The 20,000-nt window shown below is 49.0% G+C and overlaps 3 protein-coding genes across 3 annotated transcripts; 2 read left to right on the top strand and 1 right to left on the bottom strand.

Moving 5' to 3' along the window:
• The first annotated feature begins 1,408 nt into the window (after positions 1–1,408).
• LOC127304415 (wall-associated receptor kinase 2-like) lies at positions 1,409–2,191 on the top strand. Its single transcript, XM_051335105.1, has one exon. It carries the CDS (start codon positions 1,409–1,411, stop codon positions 2,189–2,191), a length of 783 nt encoding a protein of 260 aa, XP_051191065.1.
• A 3,777-nt stretch (positions 2,192–5,968) lies between these two features.
• On the top strand, positions 5,969–8,593 carry LOC127302969 (wall-associated receptor kinase 2-like). Its single transcript, XM_051333707.2, has 2 exons — positions 5,969–7,143; positions 7,265–8,593. The coding sequence occupies exons 1-2, from the start codon at positions 5,985–5,987 to the stop codon at positions 8,434–8,436; spliced, it is 2,331 nt and encodes a 776-aa protein (XP_051189667.1). The 5' UTR covers positions 5,969–5,984; the 3' UTR covers positions 8,437–8,593.
• Positions 8,594–10,801: 2,208 nt separating this feature from the next.
• LOC139834338 (ALA-interacting subunit 3-like) lies at positions 10,802–11,714 on the bottom strand (the record flags this gene model as incomplete). Its single annotated transcript, XM_071824819.1, is given in 3 exon segments — positions 10,802–11,123; positions 11,226–11,515; positions 11,601–11,714. Coding segments are annotated over 3 exon segments (450 nt in total), but the record flags the coding sequence as incomplete, so codon positions are not given.
• Positions 11,715–20,000: the final 8,286 nt, after the last annotated feature.

The raw sequence follows: 20,000 nt of genomic DNA, 5'->3' as shown, positions 1-20,000 counted from the left end.
TCCTGGATCCCCCGAGATGGGATCGGCGGCGGCGGCGTCTCTGGAAGGTTTTCCGTATCGTGGTTCTCGGTACTGGGGTTTTCGTCACGGAGACTTTTTATAGGCGGAAGGGCAGGTCAAGAGGCGGCACGGGGGCCCCACACTACAGGCCTAAACAACAAATGTCGCCAGTGATTCTTGTGCCGTAATACCCGTGTTAACCATAAGATCCGGAGTGGGACGGAGTAGTCAAAAGTGTTTCCACCTCTCGTTCATCAACGGATGCGCCTTACCGTAGACACTTGTATCTGTCGGCGGCAAGCGGTAGGCTGGGGAAGCCTTAAGTCCCCACGGCACAGTCCGTAGACACTTGTCGTTCGAAGAACAAGCGGTAGGTTGGGGAAGCCTTAAGTCCCCACGGTATTGCGGTCTATGATGGGTTGCAGCCACCGGCGTAGGAGTGTATGGTAGAGCCCAAAGATCGTTGTCGTGGTCGGGGTCCACCCTGAAATACGGGAATAATGGGACCGACGTGGACCCAGGGTCGGCGCATGCAACAAAGGGTGGGTGTTCGAGGTAGCGGAGGAACATAATTGGCTAGACCTTATACCGGGCCTCACACCATAGGAAGTGTGGACGGGGAAATTGCCCGGTTGGCACCAAGGATAAGATCTCTTATGGGTAAAGCAACACACCTCTGCAGAGTGTAAAGAACCGTGACCTGTCACTCCCTGTTCCGGGATATGGAACTGCGAACGCGGCCGGAAAGGAGCTCCATGAAGTTCTAGTAAACCGGTGAAGGCTGACGGACATAGTTCTTCTGAATAAAAGCAACCTCTTGAAGAAATGATTATGAAAACCTGCATTGGTATTAGACTTTCTGGTCTAATGCCGTAGCTAGTGCATTAAACACCTCTTTCCTATAATGAACTTGTTGAGTACGCTCGTACTCATCCCACTCTTAAATCCCCTGCTTAGATATGGAGGCATTGAAGGAGGATCTACAGTGCAACTCGAAGGCCGAGGAGTCAACAACTACTTCAAGAGACAGGACCCTGTCAGAGGAGTCAGATACCACATCCAACAAGGAGAAAACCTAGTTTAGCCATAGAAGGGAACTAGCTTCCTAAACTTAGCTCCTATTTAGCTAGAATCTATTCATAGCCTCTATAGATAGTTAAATACTCTACAAATAGAGTTCGTGATAGGATTAGACTACGAGTCGTTCTTCTGGAGTTTATTTGCAGATTTACCTCATTGTAAAGTAGGAGGCTGTGATGATCTTATGTAACAGAGTCAATGTTGTAATTCTATAGACATGCCTTGGACCCGCATATGTTTCTGTTGTACCACTCTGAGCGATATAATACTAGTGGAACAGTGTTTCATTGGTGTTATATCAGACTTGCATACTACACCATGCAGTGGTATGCCGGGTCACCACATTAACCATCTGAATGTGGTGAAGCTCTTCGGGTGCTGCTTGGAGACAGAGGTACCGTTGCTGGTGTATGAGTTCATCTCCAATGGAACCCTTTACGATCATCTTCATGTCGAAGAGCCTAAAGCATCATTGCCATGGGTGGATAGACTCAGAATTGCTACGGAGACCGCGAGAGCCCTCGCATACCTTCACTTGGCCGTGGCATTCCCTATAGTCCACCGAGATGTCAAGTCTCAGAACATTCTGTTAGATGGCACTCTCATAGCGAAGGTGCCGGACTTTGGAGCTTCGAGGTGCATCCCGGTCGATCAAACGGGGGACGATACCGCCATCCAAGGGACATTCGGGTACCTAGATCCCATGTACTTCTACTCGGGACAGCTCACTGAGCAGAGCGATGTTTATAGCTTCGGTGTTCTCCTCATGGAGCTGCTCACAAGGAAAAAACCATGCTCCTATCGTTCGTCTGAGGAGAAAAGCCTAGTTGCCTGTTTCACCGCTTTCCTCGCAAAAGGTGACCTCATCAGTCTGCTCGATCCTCAGGTCATGGTAGAAGGATGCAAGAAGGTTGAAGAAATAGCTATGTTGGCAGCAGCATGCGTGAGGATGGAAGGTGCCCAACGGCCGACCATGAGACAGGTGGAGATGAAACTCGAGAGCCTTCGAGTACCCCATGAAAGTATTGTAATGTGCAACATGGATGCACCAAGTCATACACACCAAAGTGGAACGGTGGTACTCCTGTATCTAGTACATGCCTTCAAATAAATAAGAGTTATCTTCTACGGCAAACATGTGCGGAAAGTGTTTTACCGATGATAGCAGTGTCTCATGATTCATGCTGATTCCTCTCGATACCATATTTCCCTACTATATGTCTATGATTTTTTTTGATATAAATGAAATGGTAATGAAATCTTGTTATTTAAAAAATACCATATATATATTCAACGTATTTGGATCATTTTAGTTTTTCCATTTAAATTACCATTAATCTCAGTTCTTATAAAAATTCCACGAGATTTCACTAAATTTTTGTTTATATTTCATAGATATGCCACACATGGATATGCATATCCATGTGGTGCATATCCGAAAATGGATCCGCTAGAGTTGCATCATGGATATGCATATCCGCACCACATGAATCATGCACAACTAGATATAGGCCCCGAGGTCCGGGTTGCTACAGTAGGAACCTGCCAGGAGAAACCTCTTTTGAGTCAATGGTGATTTAGTACGGTTTCGCAAAAAAGAAAAATAGTGATTTAAAAATGCACTTGGTACCCACGGGCGCCTACACCCCCTCCGGGGTGGACAAGATAGGTTCTCTGTGGTCAAATGTGAGTATGGTCGCGATGGCTAGTATCAATATACTACGTATTAGTATCATGCATCCATATGATGCTAGTATATAATACTATAGAAAAGTCACTTTGGAGCTGGAGCATGTTTTGATTAGTTTTTTGAGATTTTGGTGTTTCAAAGAATTCTGAAAAATTCTAGATGTTATCAATGATGTATTCTACGGTCATTCAAAATCTCATAGTGAAATAATTTGTATTCTGGCCTATACAAAAATGACAAATGCTGGAAACATAAGGGTTTTCAAATTTTGGACTATTCACTACTGCCTCCGATCCATAATAATGTCAGTAAGTGCCAGGGTTTTAGTTCCCCGGATTATGGATAGGAGGGAGTACCCAAGATTTAGAATTGTCATTTTAACACAGCCCGGATTATATAATATTTTTCTTTGGATTTTTGCACATAGGTAAAACTCATTATTATCTACATCCTGGATTTTGTTTAGAGTTTTTTAACTTCAAAATACCGATTTAGAAAAAAAAATAAGGGCTCCATGGAGCCCGTCCTCCTAAACAACACATTCATGGCAATATCTCTATAATGCATTATATCATGTAATATTTGTACCACTGCCTAAATCTCAATGCAAAACTATGTAGAAGGCTCAACCTGATATAGTTTAACAGACATGCACATAGTTTAAAAATACCTTTGACCACCGATTTCTTTTGGGTCAATGGTGATTACCCGATTATTCGACGCGATGACTTTTCAATTACAATTATTTCTTGTGGTAGTACCTTGTCAATTGCAATTATTGCCACAAAAATTGCAATCATTGCCACAACTAATTATTGTATGTGATGCCTCTCTAGTTTAAGTTATTGCATGTTCTTAATGACTTATTAGCTGCAATTTTAATACTCCCTCCATTCTAGTATAAAAAAATTCTTAGATTTATTAAAATTAAAATAATGTCTATATAAATCTAAATTTATACAAGTCAAAGATAAATTTCATGGTGACATTGACATGGAAAAAGATTGGCGCCTAGGGGGAATTTTGACACGGGCTAGCACATCGTACGTGCAAGAGTTCAATAATTGAGTCCACGGTCAAACGAACATGTAGCCAATTTTCCATATCTTTTTTTTAGGAACCAATTTTCAATATCTAATAGTGCATGCATCCAAGGACAACAGCTCGCATGCGTAGATAACCAAGGGGTGTTGACGAAGTCGATAGAGAAATGCAGGCATCCTGCAGCTGACTGCCTGCAGATGTGATGACTAGTCCACTACTAGCAAAAATGCAGGCATCCTGCAGCTGACTGCCTGCAGATGTGATGACTAGTCCACTACTAGCAAACAAAATGCAACGTGCACCTTGATCGGTTCTATGGTTAGCACTTGTGTCTTGATTAGTAGCCTCTTACTATGGGAATGGGATCCGGTGCCTTGCCATGAGCCAGAGTCACGGCGTGCCTCATCCCTATGCATCCACCGTTCAAACACATTCCACGGTCAGTAAAATGGGTTAAAGAATGAAAAATTGATCCATACAGTGGCGTCGGCGACCAAGCTCCACAACCAAACTCACGCGATTTTATTTTTCTTTTCTATAAGTTTTAGGGAATCTCCAGCGGGCGGTCCATCTGGTTCTCGCGCGCTCGAAACGGTCTGCGCGGTCAGACTGACCAACCGCACATGCTGGAGATGCTCTAAACGGAAATAGACTCTAGAGCTGCCCGCGTCGCCCGACGCATGCGCTCCTGCTTTGGACGGCTGTATGCCTTCATCAATGTCTGTGTTTCGACCTCTGCGCTGGCATCCAATGCCCTGATCTTTTTAATCAGGCCAACGTCGGCCATTTTCTTCCACAACCTCATTTTCTTCCATCCCCCACCACCACCACCATAGGCATTTCCGCAGCCATGGCTGGTGGCATAGGATCGAGGGGAGGGCATCTAGGACGTCCACCGGGCCCACACTAGCACCTACACTACTTTCTAGCTTACTCTCTCCCTACATGATGACCCACACCATCACCTACACTGGCTTTCACTCTAAATAAATGTCTCAGCCCATCCACAATACAAGTAACTAGCTCCGACACCATGTGTTGTCGCTCAAGGTTTCCAAAAGCCCCAGTGTTCCACCGCTTCCACAAAGCCCAACTGATGATCATTGTGTCGTAGGTCTTCTTCTCTTTTCCTTGGAATCTCTTCCCCGTCTTCAGCGACCATGACTCAAGAGCGTCATCTTGCTCCGGACATCAACCTGCAAACCTGCCATGGTGAAGCACATGTACCAAATCTCCCCATCATACACACATTGCAACACAATGTGCTCTATGGTATCGTCATTTTGCAACACAATGACATCTCGTCCCGCAACCCGTGGGGAACATGTATGTCCAATGTCCATAATTTGTGTTGCAGTGCTATTCTAAACATTGCTATTCCCTCTTTCTGATATTAATTCTCACATATCTATTACAAAGTTGTTCTATATCTACGACAACTAATATGAGTTGGATGAAGTACTATTTTCTATCGGGTTGGTCAAACCTTTTTTTTTACCTAGAAAAAAATTCACAGGTACATGAAGGGATAAAATATTATTAAAAAGTTGAGATCTTCTACTTTCTAAATATAGAATTTTGATGTTGTACAATTTATATTATGTTGGTTAAATTTATGATCAAACATGACCAATAGAACGGGACAAGGGAGTAAGATATATAACCTCTTTTATCATTACAATACAATAAAATCATTCTCTTGTCTATAATATCTTCATTCTAAAACAAGTGAGCCTATCTCAGTTGATTAGTGAAGTAGATGCACAACTCAGCGACCCAAATTCAGGTTCTCGTAAACGCAGATTTGAGATCTTTTTTTAATAAAAAAAAAGCGTTATAGGGACTTCCTCTGCCGACTTAACCATGAGAAGGCCTAATAATTGCATCCAACGGTCAAACGCGCGGCGCAATTTCCATATTAGAAGGTCATCCAACTACGACAGCCGCATGACGTCGCTACCTTGCCGCTCGTAGTATATATGCAAGAGAGTAATGCTACACCTATGGAAATGTTTTACGGAATTCTCTTACGGACTCACGCATGCACGAGTGCTCTCCAAAGACAGGTCCGTTTTTTAAGCAGCGGGTTAAACTTCAACCAATCAACACAGCCCACGTTGTCCGTAAGTGTTCCGTAACCCAAAACAGTCCGTATGTCTAGGATTACCGTATGCAAGACAAGTACGCACTAGGTGGGAATCGATCGATGGCATACACACAGAAGACGATGACTCCGGCGGCCGCGCTGATGGCGTTGCTGTTGCAGCTCAGCTTCTTGGCCGCCGCCGCGGCTCAGGTCACCGGATCTACGGCGAGCTGCCCGAGGAGCTGCGGCAACGTGAGCGTGCCGTTCCCGTTCGGCATCGGCCCAGACCCAGATTGCTACTTGCTGGGCTTCAACCTCACCTGCGACCGGACGAGCGCACAAGAGCGGCTGTTCATCGGCGGTGCCGGCTCCACCCTCGAGGTCGTGGAGATCTCGCTCGCCAACTCCACGGTGCGCGTCATGGACACCGCGGGCGCCGTGACCATCACCAACCAGGCGATCCCCCCGGCCACGTTGGATCCCAAAGGCGCGTGGAGTAGCCTTGGAGCCGGTGCCCTCCAAGGCCCGTTCGTGGTGTCGCCGACGCGCAACCGGCTCCTGGTCACGGGGTGCAACGTGCAGGGCACGCTTCTCGGGGAGGGCGACAACCTTATCGTCGGCTGCTCCACCTTCTGCGCCATCACCGACCAGTGGACTAAGGCCACCAGGGTCTCGCCTGAGGACTTCGCCGCATGCGCCGGCGACGGCTGCTGCGAGACGCCCATCCCCATCGGCCGCCCCTCTTACGTCGTGTGGCTCAAGCCGCTGGACTTGAATCAGGAGATGGACCATGTGGCGCCCATTGCGGTGCGCGTCGCCGAGACGGGCTGGTTCGAGGGCGCCTCCGCCGCGCTGCTCAACGACCCCTCCCGTGAGTCTTCAGGCCGGACGGCTATCCCCGTGGTGCTGGAGTGGGCGGTGAATTCGGCGCGGCTCGTGTACCAGGCACCTACGACGCCGGGCTGCCCCGAGGACGCGGCGACGAGCGTGTGCCGGAGCAGCCTCAGCTCATGCCACAACGTGAGCGGCAACTACCGGAGCGGCTACGTGTGCCGGTGCCTGGCCGGGTACCAGGGCAACCCGTACATCACAGAGGGATGCCAAGACGTCGACGAGTGCGCGCTGCCGGGCACTTGCTCCGGCGGCGAGTGCACAAACACGCCTGGGGACTACACATGCCACTGTCCGCGCGGCTCCCGTGGCAACCCCCACATCGAAGATGGCTGCGTCAAATCATCCATAGGTGAGCATCAGTGCATCACTGCACTGTGAGATTAGGGAGATATAGATCGACTGGGTTCTACCTCTGCTCCAGGTCACAGAATTCTCCCTCAACCATGACACATTCTCTCTCGCAATTTCAGGTTTGAGTGCCGGCATAGGAATCGGCAGTGGTGCTGGGTTCCTACTCCTGGTCCTCGGTGCCATTTTTACGATCCGGAAGCTGAAGCATCACAGGGCAAAAGTATTGAAACACAAATTCTTCAGGGAAAACAGGGGACACCTGCTGCAGCAACTTGTGTCGCAGAAGGCGGACATCGCCGAGAGGATGATCATCCCCTTGGTGGAGCTGGAGAAGGCCACCAACAACTTCGACAAGGCCCGCGAGATCGCGGGCGGAGGCCATGGCATGGTGTACAAAGGGATCATGTCCGACCAGCACGTCGTGGCCATCAAGAAGTCCAAGGTCACGATCCGGAGGGAGATCGATGAGTTCATCAACGAGGTGGCAATCCTCTCCCAAATTAACCATGTGAACGTGGTGAAGCTCTTCGGGTGCTGCCTTGAGACGGAGGTACCGTTGCTGGTATACGAGTTCATCTCCAATGGGACCCTTTACCATCATCTCCATGTCGAGCAACCTAAAGCATCATTGCCATGGGTGGATCGGCTAAGAATTGCAACGGAGACCGCCAGAGCTCTCGCGTATCTTCACTTGGCCGTGTCATTCCCAATAGTACACCGAGATGTCAAGTCTCAGAACATTCTCTTAGATGACACTCTCATAGCCAAGGTGTCGGACTTTGGAGCTTCGAGGTGCATTCCGGTCGATCAAACGGGGGACGATACCGCAATCCAAGGGACATTTGGGTACCTAGACCCCATGTACTTCTACTCAGGGCAGCTCACCGAGCAGAGCGACGTTTATAGCTTTGGCGTTCTCCTCATGGAGCTTCTCACAAGGAAGAAGCCATGCTCGTATCGATCGTCCGAAGAGAAAAGCCTAGTTGCATACTTCACTGCTTTGCTCGCAGAAGGCGATTTGGCTAGTGTGTTGGATCCCCAAGTGGAGGTGGAAGGGGGCAAGCAGGTTGAAGAAGTAGCTATATTGGCAGCAGCGTGCGTGCGGATGGAAGGAGCCCAGCGGCCAACCATGAGACAAGTGGAGATGAAGCTCGAGAGCCTTCGAGTGCCCCATGAAAGCATTGTAATGTGCGACCGTCGAGATACCCGCGGTAGTGAATGGCATGTGTGGCTTGCATCATGTATTTTTTCTCTCTTTTTCTACGGAGATAGCGAGGCTTGTATTAACTAGTAAATCATACCCCCTCGTAGTGCGCGCCTGGCTAAATAGATTGCATCCAAATTTTTAATCAAAGTCAAAGTTTACAAATTTTGACCATGCATATTTATAGAAGTATGTACATGCCCATTGCTAAGTTAATATTAATATTATTAAAATGACAAGAGAATTTTATATATTCCTAGTTAAATTTTACAAAGATTGTCTTGTACGAAAAATATACAATGTGCATCGATTGACAAGTGTCTCATCAACATCTTAGTGGACTGGATCTTGAGAGACTAACCGAGTGATGCAATGCGGGCGGTTTTATTGGAAAAACAAGACAACAAGATCAATCTTGGGAGGGAAAGAGTTGAGGTGAAGAAACAAGGAAACAAGACTTCATGATCTTGACGGCCGACATGTCCAACATGGATCCGAAGGTGAAGACATGCCATACGATATATCGTTAACATATTTTGCAGAAAATAAGGATTGTGTGGCAGCGGCGGCGATTGAGGATCAAACACCAGTGGCAACAGAAGAGCCAACATCTTGCATTTGATTTCTATGTATGTATGTAAATAATTTGGCCCAACCTAGCGTGTAATTTTGGTGGCCAAACCATTGAATTTAGATCTATTTCTATATTTGTTTGGTTTTGCATATTTTATTTTATTTTTAAAAAATTACTTGGCACATATGCAAACATGACCCAAATTTGGTCCGTATTTGTGTCTCCATAGACAACTCAGTCAGTTTGTATTTGATCTTTGGGCTAGGATGCAGACTTATTTTTTAACCACGCAAATACAAACCTCGGTTGTTTTGTATCCTCGTTTTGTGTCCGCTTGCCTCTTGAGATGCTCTAAGAATTAATAGGGTGCATGAACATGAATGACGAGCTGATACTATTCTGGGTCGCTGAACATCAAGCCATGTTGACCAGGTTGGCCGACAAGCCAACACATGCATGCATCCACGCAGCTCACTGGCTGCAGGTGGCGACTAGCTAGTTTACATCTATTGGCAACATGTATCTTGGTTGGTCCTATTATTAGCATCTGTGTCTTGATCTGTCTTTTTTGACTAGGAGTGTTTTTTTTTTTCCAAGATGATCATCATATACTCCAGGTGTGTCACATCTGCGGCATGGGAAATTTGTATGAGGATGAAAACTCTCTCCGTCCAAAATCAATTGACTCATCGAGATATATACAATTTTAATTATGTTTATGGTTTTGGATTTTCAATATCCGAAAAACTTCAGTCATCGGCGAATATACGACATTTTGAATCCAGTAAAGAGTCAACGTATGCATGCACATTGTCACCGGATAGATCCGAGTTTGCTACTGTAATGAAGATTCCCTAGCAAGTTTCCTAAAAAAAAAATTTCCTAGCAAGTAGCAGAAGGAGCATGCATGCACCTTGTGCACATCTCAATCGATGTGCCGTTGCCGCGTCATTGTCCATGAGAAGGACTGCTGCCATAAACGAGTAGCTCCTCCTGCTCCAAGTTGTCGTCAAGGTCTAAGTCCTAGCTATCATAATAAATATGGGTGAAACGGATCGGATATAAATTTCATAATGGTTTTTTTGCATATTAGTTTTTCTATATAGATGTTTTTTGATAAGAATGTGGAGCATATGTTATTTAAACACAAAATAGATTTTCTTATTTCAAAAACGGTATGAATAACAAAATAATACACCTATATCTTACAGTGAATCAATTGTATAATGCTATAATACTCAATTGTTTCGAGTTCAATCATAGAAAATTAAATTTGACAAATTTATTAGTATTTTTGGTTGAATAATAGGCATGTCGAGATAGAGTTACTAAAGTAGGCTAACATAATTTTGTTCGGTTACAGATATAACCATTTGCAATCCACATTTGGTTCAAAATCCCATACCACTTTTGCTTTTGTATTTGTCAAACGAATCCATATATCCGAATTCGGATATTAGACTAGTAGGAAAAATCCTACTAATGACGTACCCATAGCGGTCATGAGAGTTCTGGGGCCTGGGGCGAAACCAAAACCCAGGAAAACTTACACGAAAAAAAGAAGAGATAAGGGAGGATGCCATTTGACAAGTGGGTCCCCCTAAAGTTTACAGGAAAACCCAGAACCAATTTATGTGTATCTCCTTTCACCGTTACCAGCCGCTACGTCAGTCTAACAAAAGGACCCACGCATCAATTTTGCGATTAAACGAACATTAGATGTGAAGCAGTGTTTTTTGTTACATATTAGCACTGAAGTGGTGCCTTTTTGTTACACATGCTTGAAGTGTGGTGGTTTTTTTTTTTGTAATTTCCTTGAATAAGAGAAGGTTATTTTCTCCATTGTATCATGTGTCTTTCCTTATCAATCCAATTTACTAAAATTAATTAATTTACATTAATTGCTAAAGGTAATAATAAGAGATAATACATTGTATCACCTATATTTAATGTCTTTTTCTAAATATAAACTGGTCTGCTAAGGCGCCTTCTCTCACAGTGTACATGGCACACTCTGGGTTTTACCTTCAGATCCGTGCACTGTACTTTACATCTAACTACCAACTCACATGCTTATCTGCTATAACCAGGTTTAATCACCACCAATCCTCCATCAATTGGTGAAAAACGAAGGACAACTTGGGCAATAACCGATCAACGGCCCAGGTGGCTACCGCGTAGCAGAAGATGCTCCTCCCTCCTGGGCAAGATCCGGCGAGGAATTCAAGATTATCATCCATGAATCAGTTAGGACAGGCATTCGTCCGGCAAGAGATAGAAGAAGATGGAGCGGACGACTCACATGGGGAAGACGAGGCAGAGCAGCGTGAGCAGCAGCGCGAGCGCGAAGCATGCCACGCCGGTGACGACGTAGGCGCGGCCGAGGAAGGCGTTCCGCCCTCCGAGCACCCCAGCTGTGGAAAGCACAACCGCCTTCTTCCCCGCGAAGCTGTAAGAGTTGTAGTTGTTCCGCACCTCCACGGCGAGGAGCTCGCCGGCGCCCAGGTCCGCCTCCACCCTCCCGTACAGCTTCCTGAACCTCGGCAACGCCGCAGTGCGCATCCACACCATCAGATCCTCCTGCTCGCTCAGCTGCACGCCACCAAGCATCATCGTTGGGACTTGAGAGGAAGAAGATGGAAGTAAAAAAAGCTCTGAAATTTGCAATGGAACTTACGGGTTTTGTCGGATCGAGCTGCCCGCCGCCGACGAGGCTGCCGTTCTGAAAGTTCTTGGGGAAGACGTGGTTGCCGAACACGTGGCCCCTGTCGCTCCGCCATGAGATCCCGCTCTTGATCACCGTCAGCGCCTCGGCGGATTAAGGAATTACTAATTAATTCAGGTAGCGGATTAATTGCGCGCGCGGCGCGGCGCGGGCGTTCCATTGGAACGCAGCAGCACCGATCCATTCGTTGCATGCGCCCGAATGTGGCGGATGGATGTACAGGCGCGTGACGTCCATGGCTCTTCTTTTCCCCTCCATCTCGCGCCAGCGCCAGCGCCAGGCTGGAACCAGCCAGCCAACTTGTCTGCTCCACGCGCATACAAATTAATGCGGCTCTTCTTTTCTGAATAAACTAGGCGAACCCATCGTATCCCTGCATCCGCTCCCAATTAATCCTCCTCCTCTCTCTCAGCCCACGAATACAAAAATCCCATTTGATTTCTTCCATCGCCCACACCACACGTACTCTACGGTACGCAACTTAGCTTCTTTGCCGCAATTAACCAACTCGCCCATTATTACACTCCCGAACGATGAATGAAAGAAAAACCCTTCATCTTTGGACGGTTCATTCGATCCTGCCATTCAACTCAACCAAATGCCAGGTCATTCCTTCCTTCAATTCCCGATGCAAAAACCATCCAATTTCTTTTACTTTCATCTTAGTACTACTAGTGCTACTTAACTCAAAACAATTTCTAATGCTGGAATGTACACTGTAGTATTTAAAAAAAAAACAGAGGGAGTATTTAAGAATGTTCATGACCTTCTCCAATCTCAGCGACTTTTCAAACAGTATACCGTTGGATCCGTATATTCAGTACAAGCTTCCCGTACTCACTCAACGACCACGCGATGCCGACGCAGAGGGGCGAACCCATCGCGCGTTCGTCGTCCATCCACTTCGGCAATACTTGAAGAAGCCCCGATTCAATCTCAGGGTTGCCGCAACCCGCCGCACCTACTCCACCTCATGCCACCTCTGCGTCGCGGCGAAGGCTTGCTGAGGAGGCGACGCCTAGCGACGCATGTCGCTGATGTAGAAGGCGCCAATGCGGCGGCCTCCACGCCTGCTCCTCCTTCAGGGCAATCTATTTGCCTTTTGAGATAACACAAAAAAAACAATACTAAAAAGCCAGGGTGGCACGATATTTTGGCGCGGCAAAATATATAAGTTTTACCTTTGCGTGCCGATGTCGACAAGCTCATCTACATTGGCATCGAGGGCCTTGAGGGCAAGCAACTTGACCTCATGCGTGTCATCCAACCCGACCTCATCCTTACAATTTGGAAATTGTGAAGCAGCTGATATCAATCAATACATGTCCATGGCCAACCGCACGGTATATAAGGTAGTACTAAAGTGCATACAAATGGTTCTTCACTTGAATATTTATAACACAAATAGTATAGTGCTCATGTAACAGTGTATACAAGCCCTTTTAATGCCACATTAAAATACGTTTTTGTCAAGTTCAATACCATTTGGTGCAAACTATCCATAATCCTTAAATCATACTATGTAGATGGTCCCAAAAACAATCTATGCAATTTTGGGATCGACCATTTAGATTCCTTAGTCATTACCAGGACATAATCAACAGGAAAGTTATGCACAGCAGCCCAAACAATAGTCCAGCCATCACAATGCTGATAAATTCAGAAAACCAGAACAGTGTTCATGGAAGAAGAAAAGAACTAACAAGTACCGATGTAATATTATGTGGAAGAGATGTACCAGTCCATCCGAAATACTAGTCAGTCTCAAATTGGGTTCTAACAACTTCACTGTGTTGCCATCAATACAGCAAGAAGAAATATCAAAACTATTGAGCTTTACCGCACTAATCCTCTAGCTGGCAGGATTATATGTGCATGTACTCTGGACTATAACATGAGTGCATTGATGCTCAATTTCAAGCGAACAGTATAAGCTGGAACAAAACAAAAGCATATACGGTGAAAGACTATCCAAACTATTAACTGACAGTCTCAATTCCTGACCCGTGAATATTAATCTACGGAGAATTTTGAGGCAGAATTAGTACTTTGGCACGAATGAGTACAAGATCCTAAATTAACAAGAATCCTAAAATTAACCAATCTGAACCAAGTAAATGAATAACAACTCACAGATGAATGTACAAATGAGAGCTCTCAGGATCCAATCGTACACAGCAAAATCGCAATTCTCTTTCACTCTGTGGGTGGTGCCATGCAAGATCGAGGAAAGGAGTCTCACCGGCGAGCGCGGCCACTGCTGCGACGGAGCGGGCATATGGTTGAGAAGAGGACCCTCGCCGGCATTCACGGCCACTGGAGGGCTCCACCAGCACGTCGACGCTGCAGAATGCCTGGACCAGCGCCATCGCGAGGGAATCGACCGTGAAGAAGGGTCTGCAGCTGCGCCGACGAGTGTGATGGCCGGCACTGCCGGTGTCGCCTCGGCTGTGCGGGCGACGCGGTCCGGCGAGCTCGACGGAGCGCCGCGCATCGCTGCACGCGCGCGCCGGCGAGCAAGCCAGCCACGCCTGCATGATTCCGGCCGTCGTGACGGGGCGCCGCCGCCTCTCGTCGCGGGAGAGGAGAAAATGCGGCATATGGTTGGGAGAGGAGAAAATGCGGCACTGGCTGACTTTGGTCCAGGTTCCACTCTGCCCGCGACTTTTCTTTTTTCCTTTTAGAAAATTCTTTTATTTGCTGAAGCCTTTGCTCAGAGCATCTCCAACAGACGCGCTATATCGCGGCGCGCTAAAAGCAAAAATCTGCGCGCGCTATACCGTTGCGCGCCGGATCGATTTCTCCTCCGCCGGGTGCGCCATTTTGCAGCGCGCGTTGGCGCGGTAAAATAGCACCTCCGCCGAACGCGCCATTTTCCAGCGCGCGGACGCGACGCAAACAGCAAACACACACAAATATGCATCCAAGAAGATCAAATAATATATAAAAATTCACAAATATATTGTACCATCCAAATACAATACATTGTTCACAACAATACTTCACACCAAATACAACACATACAACAATACAACATGGTTTTGAGACAATACAACGCATATGGAACTATTGTTGTCCATTCCAATTCCACCATTCTTCCATGAGATCTTTTTGAAGATCATCATGTGTGTCGTTGCACCGAATGGCATGGTATGAGGCAATGAATCGGGCAATCCTATGTGCGGACCTCGTCACTTGCACGGGAACCCCCATCAAGTCGTAGTGGGTATGATCCACATCTTTTCCGCGATCATCCTCTATAATCATGTTGTGCATGATTACACACGCGGTCATGATATACCAAAGGCATTCTTGATCCCAAAATCTAGCCGGTCCTCTAACTATGGCAAATTGGGCTTGCGAGCAAATGGGCGAGCACCATGGGCGCGCCATGTTGCAAGCAAGCTCGACGACGACGAGGACGACATGTCGACGCCTGCGCGGAGGAGAACGCGACGGCGGCGCGAAGGGGGCCACGGAGAAGGACCGCCGGCTACAACTCGTCGCTGACGGTCGCGCGAGCGACACAGCGCGGCGGAGCGTCCGCCGCTGCCAGGAGGAGGTGCGGGCGACGTGGATCTACGACGCGGCGGCGCGCAGAAGCGGGGGCGGCGGCGGAGTCGACCGGCGGCGGCTGGATTTCGCGCCGGCGGTAGGTGGGGAAATGAAGGCGCGGGCGCGGGGGAGGAATTTTCCAGCCGTTGGCTTTTTCGCACTTGGACGAGCGATGCCGCGCGCTGTAGCCGACGCGCCAGATATGCCGCTCCGGATTGTGCAAAAAGCCGCGCGCCCTAAAATTTTTACAGCGCCGCGCCGTTTACCGCGCCTGCTGGAGCGCCACATTCTGTCCCGCGCGCGCTATATCGGACGTTTTTATGCCGCGCGGCCTATATAGCGCGTCTGTTGGAGATGCTCTCAAGATAGGCTACCTTTCCAACCTGGTGCGAGGTTTCCACTAGGCGGTTTGCCTTCCCAACAATACCTTGCCGATTTTAGTTCAAAAAAAAATTACCTTCCCGACACATGCATATTTTTTTGCTTTCCTTTTTCTGAAACCTTTTATGCCGATGAAGGTTTGAAGCTTCATCGTGTAGAATAAGGTATCCACGCTCCTTTGAATTCACATGCATGCATGTATAATCTACGTACACCTGTCGCTTTTATATTTGCATTTCATATATAGGACCAAGTACCTCGAGTCACCGCGGTAGAAAGCCACATCAAGACAATGTACTACCTCGAACTCCATGCACACTAGCTAGCCGGGGTCAAAGACGACATCATAAGGTGGTGTGCGATAAGCGATGCTCCACATTGACGCATGCATGAAACATGTCGAAGCCATCATCGAAAAAGTTAGCTACTCCTTTCCAATACGGTAAGTAACATCAGGTAGTTTCGACGCTACATCGGAGATCACTAGCCTCTTTTTTGGGTTTTCAATATGCATATAAACTACTGCAACATAAACAAAGTGTAAACTCACATGGAATCAACATAATAAATGAAATGATAGGGTGTAAACGACGTCCTCGGGGCCCGCCGAATAGGGGGCACTTAAAATGGTGATGGTCGAAGAAAACCCTTGAACTTTTTCACGGGGCCTTAATATGGGTATGTAATAGTGGTTCAAAGAGGAAAAGCCAATACACAAGTCTGAAATGAAACTTGCTTCATGAACAAGACTATCATGCAATATTTGAAAAAAATTATATTGGCAACCTACCACTTCAAGGCGGTTGGGACAACTCTTGTTGGAAATTATCATGTTTTTCATCCTTGCCTTGGTTGACAAGAAAATGGTTCAATTGTCACAGTTAGCTTCGTAGCGCCATTGTTTGTAGTCTAAGTAGTTGAGATGCTTTAGTGTAGAATTTCGGGGCGTCATCATGCCCCTCGGGTTCTTCTTCCAGCCTGGCCCATCTAACATTCTTCATAACAATGACACAACTATTTTGTTTTGACACGTACTCACACTCCCCAACCACCTCCATCACATGTTTTCGGCCTTAACCATCGGACAAATAGTGGTTCAATTATCTCCGGCGCTAGCATGCCCCCACCACCCCTATGTTTCATCCCCGCCTTCATCTCTCATAGAAACTTGCCAGCGTAGGGGTACTTGGGGTGTAGTAATCTAGGCTAGGTGAGTGGTGCAGGTTTTTGTGTCAGTGATGGATGACGCGAACAAGGGCACCTTTCGTCGTTGACGGGTGCTTGCCACGTGCCATGAGCGATGGTCAGAAATAAGGTTTTGCTCCGCACACAGGGCGTTCACTAAAAATTTATCGCCGAGCTATTCGACCAATGCCGCCGCTAGTCTGGTGCCATGTACATGCTAGGTTGATAGTCCTTGCCACCGCCGAGCAGTGGTTTTACGCTGATCTTTATATGAAAGAATGGTAGGCACGTCTCAAGGATGTTGACGAAGTACGTTGTTGGCTGTCTCGTTGTGCGGTGGACTCTAAGCCTATGAACAATGGTAAGTACATCTTAAGGAGATGGCTGGTACTAAGGATACTCATGTATGTGTGACCTAGACCCATGCAAGTTGAGGAGTTTACTGGTACTCTCTTATACTACAATACATAAAATGTGCATGCGGTGTCTCACCAAGGCCGCGTTTTGCTTTTAGGAGTTGGACTTTTATGTTTTTGACTAGAGTGGGCACGAGTCAAACTTTTAACCTAATAAGCAGGAGACGAAAACTAAGACCGTTACATGTCCGGCCAATGACATCGGTAGAAGCCATCTCCCACGGATCGCCCACATCGCTGATCTGGATCGTGGACGCCCTACCGATCCAACGGGTGAAGACGAGCCCCATCGAACCTAAAGAAAGCACAAGTTGTGGGCACAGTCCTCTCCTCGCATTCACTCCTAGATCCCCACCGCATCGGTTTCCCCTCCACATTATCTCCTCCACCCAACGCCCGAGATCGCCGCCGCCTCAGTGTTCCCCTCTCACGATTTCCCTCCTCTTGGCCACCCCATACGACGGAGCACTCGCGGGAGCATCCACGCTAGCTAGAGCAATGGCGAGCTAGCCCAGCGTAGGGGCCAAGCGGGCCAAGGGCAGGGATGGTCGGAGCTGCAACCGTCATCCAACGCAGGCGACGGCCAGGACCGGGGGACGAGCTGATGGTCGCCTTCGCGAGGTGCTGTTGCAGGCCTCCATGGGGATCTGCTGCCGGAGACACCCTGACTGCATTTCCCGGCGATGTCCGCGGCTTTCTGCTGCCGTCCACAATTCCGTGTCACAAGACGCATCTCGCGGTCAGCTCTCTCTCCTCTATGTAGCCTGCTTGGTAAAGTTTCTTTCTTTCCTTTTTAATTGGATGTGTAGGTGAGTAGGTAGTACATAAAACGCTTGCCTGTATATAATCACATAAGTTTAATTTCAGATTTGATGGATAGATCGATCTCATCTGCACCGTATACACGTGTGTTTTTGGCTATCTTGTTTAGAGTGAACGACCATTAGGAAATGGCGAGTGCTGAGCGTCCCCCGGGGGATCAAATCTCCGATCCCCCGGGTCGGCAGCCGTACGATGGCTTGATCATACCCGTTCAACACAGGTCAACGTTTCTTTGCAAACACAAAAAAAAAAGAGAAAACCACCCACGATGGGGATCTGACAACGCCGCGCTCACACGACGTCCACCCACCACGTCGTCGTCAAGAACCCCCGTGGGTCGCCGGAGAGCTCGTCGTGGCTTCGCCGGAGAACCCCCGTGGGTCGCCGAAGAACTCGTCGTGGCGTCGTCGAAACAGCAATCCTCCTCACCGCTGTGCCTGCTTCCATATGCTCGCCGGCGTCGCTCCTCCGTCGGCCACGGCCGTCGCCGATGCAGCAGCTGCATGGTGGGCGGTTGCAGCAACTACGACCGTGGATGGTAGCAACACAGATATGCCTAAGTAGCAGCCTCCATGTGCCTTGGTAGCAAACGCCGGTGGGCGCTGGCAGCAACGCCGCCACGCCATGGTAGCAAGTCCGGCCGCCGTTTGTAGCAAGTCCGGACCGCCCCTTGTAGCAAGTCCGGCTGCCGTTTGTAGCAAGTCCGGCCCGCCCCTTGTAGCGAGTCCGGCCGCTGTTTGTAGCGAGTCCGGCCGCCGCTTGCAGCAACGCAGCCCGCCACTGGACGCAAATCTGAGCGCCGCTTGCAGGAACGCCGACCCCTGCAGCCGACCGCCGACTTGTGCAGCAGGCTCCATGGCGTCGACGACCTGCACGGGGCTGGTGGGCTCGAAGATGGAGCACGCGTCGCGAGGTCGAGAGGCAGCAGCGGCTTTGGTCCTCGTCGCCGGCCCGCGTGCCGACCGCATCGTCTCGGGAAACTTCGGGGTCAAGGTGGGCGAGCACCGCGTGGCGAGGCGGGCGAGCTCGGGCGGACCGCCGGACGTAGCGAGCACCGCCGCCGCTTGGAGCGAGCCGCCGACCTTTGGTAGCAACGCCATCGGCCGAGAACGTGGCGGCCGCCGCCGTTTGCAAACGAGCCGCCGGCCAGACGTAGATGGCTTCCCGCCGCTTGCGACGGCGTCGCCGGCCTTTGGTAGCGACCCGCCGGCCGGACATAGCGGAGTTCGCCCCGCACGGCAACGCCGCCGGCCTTTGGTAGCGGCGCCACGGAGGGATGTAGCGACGTCGCCGCCTTCGGTAGCATCACCGCCGAGGCCGGCGTAGCTAGTTATGGCGGCCGGAAGGAGCTCGGCCCCGTGGTGGGCTGTGCGGTAACGGACAACGGTGGCGGTGAAAGGTAGCCCATGGCCGGAGGCGGTTATGGCGGAGGATCGGGCGAAGAGGGAGAAGAGGCGGCTGCGGTCGATGGGTGTAGAAGACGACGACCTTTGGGCAGAGAAAGGATAAGGACTATGCACGTGGTGGGCCCCAGACCATCCCGATCTCTCCAGATTCTCTAGGCCTAGCGACAACCGGTGCCAGCAAGGCGGACGATCGCTTCGCGCAATCCCCCGGGGGAAGGAGAGCGTTTTCCTTGCGCGAAGCGATCGTCCGCCTTGCTGGCACCGGTTGTCGCTAGGCCTAGAGAATCTGGAGAGATCGGGATGGTCTGGGGCCCACCACGTGCATAGTCCTTATCCTTTCTCTGCCCAAAGGCTGTCGTCTTCTACACCCATCGACCGCAGCGCCTCTTCTCCCTCTTCGCCTGATCCTCCGCCATAACCGCCTCCTGGCCATGGGCTACCTTTCACTGCCACCGTTGTCTGCTACCGCACAGCCACCACGGGGCCGAGCTCCTCTGGCCGCCATAACTAGCTACAGCCGGCCTCGGCGGTGATGCTACCGAAGGCGGCGACGTCTGCTACATCCCTCCGGTGGCGCTGCTACCAAA

The sequence above is a fragment of the Lolium perenne genome, unplaced genomic scaffold, assembly GCF_019359855.2.
Source record: "Lolium perenne isolate Kyuss_39 unplaced genomic scaffold, Kyuss_2.0 unplaced36, whole genome shotgun sequence".
In the NCBI taxonomy this organism is placed as follows: Eukaryota; Viridiplantae; Streptophyta; class Magnoliopsida; order Poales; family Poaceae; genus Lolium; species Lolium perenne.
This window is presented reverse-complemented; position numbering and strand designations above follow the sequence as displayed.

What these genes read in the sequence shown, in the direction of transcription:
- LOC127304415 (XM_051335105.1), top strand. Translation starts at nt 1,409, where the DNA reads ATGCCGGGTCACCACATTAACCATCTGAATGTGGTGAAGCTCTTCGGG.
- LOC127302969 (XM_051333707.2), top strand. Translation starts at nt 5,985, where the DNA reads ATGCAAGACAAGTACGCACTAGGTGGGAATCGATCGATGGCATACACA. An exon ending in CTGCGTCAAATCATCCATAG is followed by an intron (nt 7,144 to 7,264) that starts GTGAGCATCAGT and finishes TCGCAATTTCAG; the next exon opens with GTTTGAGTGCCGGCATAGGA.